The 10,373-nt window shown below is 45.2% G+C and overlaps 1 protein-coding gene across 10 annotated transcripts in view; it reads left to right on the top strand.

The window, feature by feature from the left end:
- The first annotated feature begins 61 nt into the window (after window positions 1-61).
- Window positions 62-10,373, top strand: part of AGAP1 (ArfGAP with GTPase domain, ankyrin repeat and PH domain 1) — a 254,020-nt gene continuing 243,708 nt past the window's right edge. For 7 of the 10 annotated variants that reach the window (XM_085552896.1, XM_085552894.1, XM_085552892.1 and 4 more), the window contains exon 1: window positions 69-604. In XM_085552896.1, the coding sequence (XP_085409022.1) occupies window positions 442-604 (163 nt within the window). In that variant the 5' untranslated portion in view covers window positions 69-441. Of the gene's footprint in view, window positions 605-1,411; window positions 1,470-10,373 lie in introns of those variants that run through there. The other 3 variants (XM_015867761.3, XM_085552893.1, XM_085552891.1) reach the window with 3 other exon arrangements.

Here is a 10,373-nt window from a genome sequence, read left to right as displayed (position 1 = left end):
TCACGCCGGGCGCGAGGGGCGGGTCGGCCATGGTGCTGCGCGGTGAGGTAACACGAGGGGCGAGGCCTGCGTGAGCGTGAGGCAGGCGGAGGAGAAAGACGTAGGAGGCGGCGGAGCGAGGGCGGGGGGGTGGTGGGGGAGACCGGTCCCGGAGCGCACTGCTACCGCCGTTATCCGCTGCCGCGCACGAAGACGAGGCTGGGAGGGGAGTTGGAGGACGAGGCGGCCGGCCCCGGAGCCGCGAGGCGCCCGACCTCGCCGCCGCCTTCCATGGGGCCGGGGGCTGCCGGCTCGCCCTGCCCCGCCGCCGCCGTGAAGTGACAGGGGGCGGGGCGCGGCGGTGCGGGCGGCCCCGCAGCCCCTCGGTTGGGGGGCGAGGCGGAGGGAGCAGCCGGAGCGGAGCGGAGGTCTGTCCGCTGGGAGGGGAGGGAAGGGGGGACCATGAACTACCAGCAGCAGCTGGCCAACTCGGCAGCCATCCGCGCCGAGATCCAGCGCTTCGAGTCGGTGCACCCCAACATCTACTCCATCTACGAGCTGCTGGAGCGCGTCGAGGAGCCCGTGCTGCAGAACCAGATCCGCGAGCATGTCATCGCCATCGAGGGTGAGTCGGGGGCGGCGAGGCGTCGGGCCCCGTGCCCTCCTATTGCCTCTTTCCCTCGGGGACCCTCGGCCTGCTGCTCCCCCTGCAGCCGGGCAGCGCGGGGATGGGCAGCCCGAAGTTGTTGGGATGAGAAAGCGGGGGGTGGGGGGGTCGTTCTGTTCTCGGTTCTGAGCGATCCGTTCGCCGTGGTTTGCTGCTGTCGGCTGGGTAAACAAGGTGTGCGGCTGGTTTGCAGAGCAGGAGGCAGACAACAGCCTTGTGAGCTTAGGTCTGCGTGTGTCTGTCCCCATTGGAGCGCTGCGGATGGGCTCCTGAACTATTCAGCACGTGGGGAAGGAATGGGCTGCGTTGGGAAGTCTGTGGGTGTTTTTCTTAACTATCGCTGCAGGTAAAAAGAGTGAACGAGGTCGGCTAGGAGCACGTGTTTTAAAAAGGGATCGGAGTTGTTTTGCATAGCAATGTAAAGCTTGTGCGTTGTTGTGTGTGGAAGTAGCCTGCCGCTGCTTGGGAAGGGATTCAAGCTAGCAGGGGATGATGCACGGCATCTGAAATAGAGAGCTGCTTAAAGCGATCTTGGTTGGTTGGCCTGTCTTGTCCTTAGAGCATATGTCATGAAAAAGTAGCTGAGATTGTTGCTTGAAAGGCTGCTTTATTCATCTGGCTGGTAAGCAGCGCAGCACGAACAAACAGACAGCGTGGTATTAAACATTAATACCATCAACAACATTTTGTGGAGGGAGGGGGGAGGGGGGCTGAAATCCTCTTTAGCATCGCACACAGCGGGTCAGCGGGGCTGGCAGTGCCTGTCACACATTGAACAGCAGAGCAGGAGGAGCGCTGCGCTGGGACTGAATGGGCATTGGAGGTTTGATGCACATTGCCTTTGTACTTTTACTTCCTTGAAGCGATGGTGAGCGGCTGTCAGCTCCTGGGAGCCCTTCCTGGCCTTCTCTTTCACTGAGGAGCTGGGAACTTTGTATTGTGGGAAGTACGACACAGGCACCGCTGTTCCTCCCTTGGTATCCTTGGTGTTTGGGTTGGGATAAACGTTGTCCTTCAGCACAACAAAACCAAAAGCATTTAGCGGTAATTACTACGTGTTCTTGTGCTTTGAGATGTGTTGATGCATGGGTGCAGCCAGGTTTGTGTTGAAGTGGGAGGAGGATGCAAAGCATTGCGTGTAGTTATCTTCACAGCGTGTGACTGCTGTCAGCCTTGTGTCATGCTATTAGTGATTTGTTACCTAACCGTAACTTGGTTCCTTTGTCAGCCTCACAGGCTGTAAAACCAAAATAGCAGCCTGCAAATGCGTTTCAAAGGCAGAGCTGATGAGTAAAAATTCTTGTAGACAATTTGCTTGTCGAACTTGCGTTGTACACTGAGTCATGGAGCCAGTAGATCTGATTCATGGGAAAGATTTATCTAGAAAAAGTGTCTATTTTCGATCTCTTCTTTTTTGTTGTTCTGAGAGCTCTTCAAGTAACTCTGAGTACTTAAAAATGTCGTATATTCAAAAACAAGCCCCCCGAAATCCTTCTTGCCCCTGGATTATAACTCCACCAAGTTACATGCTATGCTAAACCTCCTTGTTGTTGCATGTAAGAACTTGGAAGTTAGGATTTGTTTTGCCTTGGAAGTCTTTGCTGATTTGCAGAGCTGGATGTTGCAGTGATGGCTCCCAAAGCCCTTTAAGCTCAGGGCATGGCACTTGTTCACTGATAGTGAGGAGCTGTGGTGTAGTTGGCACAGGCTGGGATGAGAAAATATGAAGTACTGAAACAGTTCTTTCCAGTGGGGGAAAAAATACTGTACCCTTTAAAGAATGTAGCCTCATTAGTTCAGGCTGCTTTAAACTGTGACTCCGACCAACATATGCTCCTTGATCAGCTCAAGTAATAGTTCAGTGCTTGAGAGGCGTCTTACAGATCTGGAAGAGTGCGTACTTGGAATCTAAAGCAGTTTGAGACTTGCGAAGGGAAGACACTATTACTTATTTACTGCCCTTCTTTTTCATTGCAGAGTGTCATTGCCTTACTTAGCCTTCCATTAAGAAAAGAAGTTCCATTGGCAGTGCAAACTCCTTTCTAGGATTGGAGTTCTGTCGGAGTGTCTGGTCATGCTGGCTGGATCAATGGCAGTTGAGATAATGCAAAATTAAACAGGTCTTACAGCAGCAGCAGATCTTTGTGTGCAAATACAGGAGTTGTAGGTAATAATCCTAAAAGAGCAGCTTTCAGGGCCCTTCCTAAATTGGGTCCTGAATGCACAGAGGTTTCTTTCCTTGTGTTATTCTGAGGTGTGATAATTGGTGAAAGCATTTATGAAATGTGGGGCTGCTTCGCTAGTTTTTCTATGGGTAAAAAGTCTGTAAGCAGTTACTTTCAGGTTCTTGCATTTCAGAGCTGCAAAATCACATTGAAAAATGTGCTCCTTTGTATGAAATGGATAATAAGTAGTTGGAACATTTCAGATGCTGTCATTTAGGCTGTTGCCTTTAAGTAAGAACTGTCTTCATGTAGCTTGCGAGTTTAATTCCCTAAATAGATGCATCAACACTTGATAGGATTTGATGCTTCTTCTATCAGATGTGTGCTGTGCTTAAGGATGGGGAGAAAAAGGAAACCATGTAAAACAAACATGGGAATAGACTTCAGCGGTCTTTAAACTGACAGAAAGCTTTTGGGTTTTCAAGGTGCTGCATTCTTAGCTTGTGCATATGGATGTTTAAGGCAGGTCATAGCGCTGTGTTGCTGTGTAGTTCAAACAGTCATGCAGACCCAAAGAAAGGAAGTGAAGCAGTCAGAAAACCAAATTTCTAATCCTTTACAAGTGGGCTTTAAAACAGGATGAGAGTCCATACAAATACTTCTGCTGATATACTTGTCTCTAACAGATACTGATAGCACAGGTGTTGAGCAAGGGCACTTTGCATCCTTCTACACAGTGGTGAGCCCATCAAAACAAACCAGATCTGCTGCAGTGTGGGGTCAGAGCAGATCTCTCTAACTAGACAGAGGGCAAGTAGTATCTGAGATCTCTACTACTAAACCAAAACCTCAGCAACCAGCCTCAAGATAACTGGTTTGAGAGTGCCCTGAAAATGATTTTAAGATCTCCTTTGTGGTCTGTGGGTTGTGGGTTATTTTTTTTCTTCTCTTTTCTTGAGGCTTTTTTTGGGGAGAGTGTTTCTTTGAAACTTAAGGAAGTCATACCAAGCTGTATTAAATATTTCCCTTTGTCTTGGGACTCCCCAGGCATCTCAGTGTTAGGAAGAAGATAGGATCTGTACGTGTGGAAGTGACTTGTTCAGAGCAGTGCAGAGTTGTTGATGCATCACGTTAGGGGCAGGGGAAATGGAAGGAGGTATAATCCTTCCTCTGTTTTTTATTGTCAGTCGTTTTTAAAAGTACTTTGTCTTGAAAATGGAGCACAGTGCAAACTCCTGCCGTGTGCGTGCATTAGAGGAATCTGCAGCTGACATGTATGGGACTGCAGTCTGGTTTTGTTACCTGCCAAGGCCTTGCTTTCCTTGGAGCCTTCTGACTTTGCAGTAGCTTCTCTGGAATATGGGGGCTGCCCACGGCTGTGGTGGTCCCTATGGCTAGAGGTGCCTGAGATGTGGCACTTGGGGACATGGTTTGTGGTGGGATTGGGTAGGTCAGGCTGATGGTTGGACTTGGTGATCTCGGAGGTCTTTTTCAACCTAGACAATGCTGTGATTCTGACTATTTATTGTGAATATGGGTTCTTTTCTTTAACTTGCTAACTGGTGAATTGCTGCTGTAAAGTCTACTCTCTTTAATAAACAGAGCCTTCCTGCAGGCATATGAATAGCTGGTGGGAAGCTGCCAAGGCTTGTACTACAATCAGCTTTTGCTAAGAGCTGTAGCAAAGCTGCAGCTTGAAAACAATTATAGTCATGCTAAAAACTAAATACCAGTCACTGCTTTTACTTAGCTATTTTGTTGAAACAGACTTAAGAGATCTTGTATCTATGGATCTCCATGCAAGCAAATAATTAAGCCTGGGGAAGAGTATTATGTAAGACAGCGGCACCCTGAAACCTCAGTAGCACTCACACTGTACAAGAGTTTTTTATTGTTGTGACTTTTTAAACTGTGAATCATGCCATGGGATTTGAAGTGATTAAACTAATGCTCCAATAAATGATACAAAATCACTTTGCTTGGGAACTGAAGCATTTAAGGATGGTTTCGGAGCCTCATTGTGACATGAGGGTAACTTCTTGAGATGGTGTCTGGGGAACAGTTTCTCACAGCACGGTAACCTTTTGTCTCTGATTTGTGCTGGAAAGGGCAAGTGCTCTTTTTGTTGTTGTTCTGGGGGATTAAATTAATGTGATTAAATCAGATGAATCAGATGTAGGGAATCTGGTGAGGCTGCACCTCAAATCCAGTGTTCAGTTTTGGCCTCTCGCTGCAGGAAGGATGGGGTTGAGTCGCTCAGTTGTGTTCAGAGAAGGGCTGTGAAGCTGATGGAGGGACTGAAAAACACCACCTGTTTTGGAGAATCATGGAGTTTGGGGACGGTGCCTGAGTGGTAAAACACTTCTCCAGACTTCAACAATATCCAGTGTTCTACAGCATTGCAATGGGGAAAAGTACATGTCTGTAGTGGAAACGCTAAGACACAGCTTAAAGCAATGATTGAGCACCTGGTGGGAAGGCAGGTCCAAATCAGAGGAGCTCAGGTGCATGCAGTGCATCTGAGTGATTGGAAGGGATGGAGCCCGAATCCACCCCTTCTCAGACCTCATGTAAGGGTTGGCAGCGAAGGTGAGGCCATCTTTTGCTGGAGATCCTTGTTTAGCTGTGATCTTCTAAAGGTAGGCAGCTTTTCTTCCTTTGTTTCTGTGTCCACATCTGCTGCATTCAGGCTTGTTCTCACTTGCTGTAGCGTAGGACTTTGCCACCCAGCTATTATTGTTGTGCTTTCTGCAACAGTGTAGCATTACACTGATACAGAAACTTTTTGCTGTCCTGTAAGATACAGTCTCTAAATGCGATGAGAAGGTGAAGTTCAGCTGTATCTGTAAACTGTCCAGCCTGTGAGCAGAGTGGGATGAGCAGCTTTTAGAGTTAATAGATTAAATTGAATTTAAAGGATCTTAAAATCAAGAATGTTTCAGTACTCTTTGTCTATATGGGCTTTTTCAACAACTTTCTAGTCTTCTGGATAACTCTTGATCCGAAACAGTTTGCAGATAATGTGTACTATTGATTTAATTGTGGTAAAGCTATGGATGCAGCACGAATCTTGTGATTAATGTTAGAGCCTGTTGCTATTTTATTTCTTACTTTGACACATTTGGACTACTATGGGAATGTGCTATACCTGGAGCCTATATAATGGCACAAATGAAAGGTTATGGAGATGACAGTGCATTTCAAACACTGGATAACTTGGTTTTCTTCATTCCCCTTCTGTTTCAATGAACCGCTTGTGGAAGCAAGTACAAAAACATGGGGTAGATATGAATGAGCTGTTTAAATTGTCTTGTTTAGCAGCTTTATTTGCTTACATAGTCAGATAATGAATGTAAGCCTGATCATTAGACAGCGATTTTATTTGCTAATTTTCCCTCCTGTACTGAAGAAAGTAAATACAGGCAAGGAAAGTGACTCTTAACGCTACTGGAATTGAATGCGTAGCTTTGGCTGTATTGCAGTATGTCTGTGGGCTTCTTATTTGTTTATGAGAAGCTTCTGACTCATATTGGATGGTTATTGGGTTTGTTTGCTTTATTTCAAAGGGCTGTTTACAGCCTGGGCCAAATCTGGTCAAATTTGACATAATTTAACATAAAACCTGGAGGAAAATCCACTTTGTCTTTAAGTTGGTAGTGCTTATATTCTCTGTTAAACTGAACTATTCTTCCTGCTAGTATGTTTTCTGTGAGTTTAAACCTCTATCTGTATACTCTGCGTCCATACTTGAATGTGTGCCCAGGTGGCTAAGAGGACTGATGGTATCCTAGCTTGTATCAGAAACCACTTGGCCAGCAGCAGGATGTTTAAGAGTCATATGGAGGTGGTGCTGAGGAATATGTGTTAGTGATGGGACTTGATAAGTCAGACTGATGGTTGGACTTGGTGATCTTGAAGTTATTTTCGGTTTTAAGTCACTCTGATTCTATATTTTCCAGTAACATAACCAGCAGGAGGACAGACATGGCAAGATAGTTGTTGCTGTAGAATTCTTTGGCATCTTGTATCTGGTAGTGTGAGAATGTACGAATTCTATTACTTCACTGCTTCTGCTAAGCATGCTCCGAAGAAAAGCCAGGAAGCCTGTCTTTTAGGTATCACAGCAACTGTCTTCTCTAGGGGAAATATGCTAAAAGCATGGTGCTGGCTGCCAAGACAGCAGTCATTTAAATGTATGCCACTTATCTTCACAAGTTTTTGTATCTGTGTTAACTAATTGTGAACCAAAAATTGTGATCCGTGGCTGACCATGAGCCAGCAGCGTGGCCAAGAAGGACAATACCATCCCAGGTTGTATCAGCAATAGTGCAGCCAGCAGGAGGTGACTGTCCCCTTGTACACAGCTCTGGTGAGGCTGCGCAACAGTGCTGTGCTCAGTGTTGGGCCCCCCACTGCGAGAAGGACACTGAGACCTGGAGTGTGCACAGAGAGTGGTGACATAGCTGAGCTGGTCTGGAGCACAAGTCTTATGGGGAGCAGCTGAAGGAACTGGGGCTGTTCAGTGTGGAGAAGAGGAGGCTGAAGGGAGACCTCATTGCTCTCTGCAGCTGCCTGGGAAGAGGTTGTGGTGAGGTGGGGTTGGCCTCGTCTCCAATGTAACTAGCAATAGGATGAGAGGAAATGGCCTGAAGTTGCACCAGCGTGTTCAGGTTGGATATTAGGCAACGTTTCTTCTCAGAATGGGTGATGATGTATTGGAACAGGCTGCCCGGGGAGGTGGTGATGTCAGCATCTCTAGAGGAGTTCAGGAAAAGGGGCAGATGTTGCTCTGAGTGCTGTGGTCTGGAGCTGTCACCAGAATGGGTTGATGGCTGCACTAGATGATCTTCTTGGTCTTTCCAACCTTAATAATTCTATGAAAAGCAAGGCATCACCTGGTCGGTAACCCAAAAAAGACATCATTGGTTCTTAAATAAGATGATGACTGGCATATGTATTTGTACTAATTAATGATGAAAACAAGTGTAGCAGGCAGGCTTATGAGACAAATTAGGCTTCAGCTGCCTTATCTGAATTGTTTATATTACAATTTTTAAAAGACAACTCTTATGTAGAATGGTAGTTCTTGGATAATTACAGCATGGCACTGGACAACAGATGTTGTTCCTCATTAGTGACACATTAAAAGTAGTTGCTTTTGTGTGCAGAATTGCTTTGTTGTCATCAGAATCTAATAAGAATGAATCTAGTTATTTTAAGATACTGAAATGACAGTCTGGTGCAGGAATAAAGTCACTGATATGTGAACATTAGGTGGAATGCTATCTTTAAGGCCTGGAATAGATTTCAAGCATCTCAGATCAAAGCCGCTCTGCCTTTGAGCTGGGATAATAAAGATATAATTCACTGATAAATAGCCTCAAGTTCTAAGTTACATGTGCACAGGATACAGAAGTTTTACAATGGATAGTATGGAAAGCATTGTTGCATAATATTGGACTTGAATGTGTGTGAACTATGAAGAAACAAGCCTTTTGCTTTTCCTCCCTGCCTATGAAGTGAGCTTGCAGTGTGATGGAGAAGCAGCAATTCAGAGTGCTCAGCCCTTTCTGAATTGAAGGGGAGCGGTTTTCATGAGGATTCTTTGAAGAGCATTTGAGATGTGAAAGCTGTATGGGACTGGTAAAAAGGGTATAGGAAGAAATGAGAAGATGGTATTGATGGAAAATAGAGCTTGTGGACAGCAAGGAAGGCAAAGGAATGACAAATGTAGCATGTGTGAGTGCTGAAGCGGTCGTGAGGCTGATCACTTGTTGGAGGTTAGAAGCCTCCGTAGCAAAAGCCTGGAATGGTTACATCACCCTTCATGACCTTCTACTTCACTTGCAATCTTCTATTCTGTGCGCTTAATGTGCTATTGAAATCCGTGATTGATGACACTAAGACCTTCTCTGGGTTTGCAAGTAGGATACAAAGAGACGTTTCAGATATTACCTGAAAGTGACTGACTCTTGGAAGCATCATTTAATGCAGTGGGACTACCCTGGGACAGAGGATAGACAATCAGCTCCTTGCAGTGCTTGTCCTGAAGGATAGATGGATGTAACTGGGAACTTAATATTTGCACCAAGATAGAAAAGGATCTGAAGAGGTAAGGAATGGTGCTCTCTGGAGATGATACTGACTGAATTTAGCTGTAAAGCAGGGGCTTTGCTGTCTTAATTACTGTTGTTGAAACTGAAAGAATGGTAAGAAGACAAAATCATGGAGAGGAGAAAACAACACAGATCTCTTGAAAACAAAACCTTTAGGAATTTTGAAAGGGTTTGATGAGTAATTGAGATGTGATATCCTGCTTAGATCTGAGTATTTGTATGTCTTTAAGCCTAATGTAGTGTTATGAGTTAGGCTTTGGTGCTTCATGACGTGCAAAGATTAACTAACTAATAATTCTGTAAGCTCCTGTGGTCTTTGTACTGCTGGTGAGCACCAGTACTGGTAGGTGCTTACAATCGGGCAAAGGTGGAATGCTATTGGATAAACCTCCTATCTCAGTCCTAGTAAGAGCCAGGTAGGTCAGAGATGGGAGCTGTTCCTGCTCCCTGTTGGCATCTCATCTGTGTCATTGCTTTCTGATGCAAAAGATGTTTCTAATTTTAACCTGTATTAACTAATATTCAAAGATACTTCACTGCTATGGGATTGCAGCGTTTAATGGTGTTCAGATGTACAATGATAAATTAGCTTATGGATGGGACTAGTCTTGCAAAACTGTATTTGAGTAGGGTGGAGCTGACTAAAAGGGCACTAAGTGCTTGAGGCTAGGGATGTATTGGATGCACAGGTGTATAACCTTGTGTTCTCTGCCAGGGAAAGGTGGTGGGAAGCAATGTGTGCTAATCCACTGAGTAACAGTGCTAGCCTGGCTGGAGGTACAAATATTTACAGCTGACACCTGCTGTGATAAGTGTGTAATGCCATTTCAAGCTGGTATTTAAGCTGGCGTCAAGAGACATAGATAACATAGAGTATTTTGCATGTATGAATAGATAGAACTTCTCCAGGAATGTTTTGCTTACTGGAACGTCTTGCTTCCTGCATAATGGAGTGAATTCAGTTGGAGGGTTGCTGGTGGCTTTATTATGCTAATTGAGGAGAGAGTTGATGTGAACTGCGTGTAGGTAATACTTGCTGGTCAGCTCCAGATTATTGTATAAAAGCTTTTAAAGTGGGGCATTATGTGTGTTTTAAACCTGGTCAGTGCACAAACACAAGCAAGGCAAAAAACCACCAGCTGTTAAATGCCTAAATGTGGTTCAATTTAGTCATTGCAGCATTTCAGGGATCGTGAAGTGGTTTTTAGTGCAGCCTCACAGTAGAGGTTGTTTAAACAGCATGAAGAACGGGAAGCCTTTCTGTACCTTTCTTTTTTCAACTTGTCTATTTACATTCTTTGTACAATGAAGATAGAATACGTATGGTACATGATTGTGCATTTTTGGGTAGCAAAAGACAGATGTTTTATTTGAATTTGTCTCCAGGCATATGGAGCAGTCAGTACAGCAGAAACTGCAGTGGGTCAAACATGAGACTAAAACAAG

The sequence above is a fragment of the Coturnix japonica genome, chromosome 7 (assembly GCF_054131305.1).
Source record: "Coturnix japonica strain WE chromosome 7, WE-NBRP24, whole genome shotgun sequence".
Lineage (NCBI taxonomy): Eukaryota > Metazoa > Chordata > Aves > Galliformes > Phasianidae > Coturnix > Coturnix japonica.
This window is presented reverse-complemented; position numbering and strand designations above follow the sequence as displayed.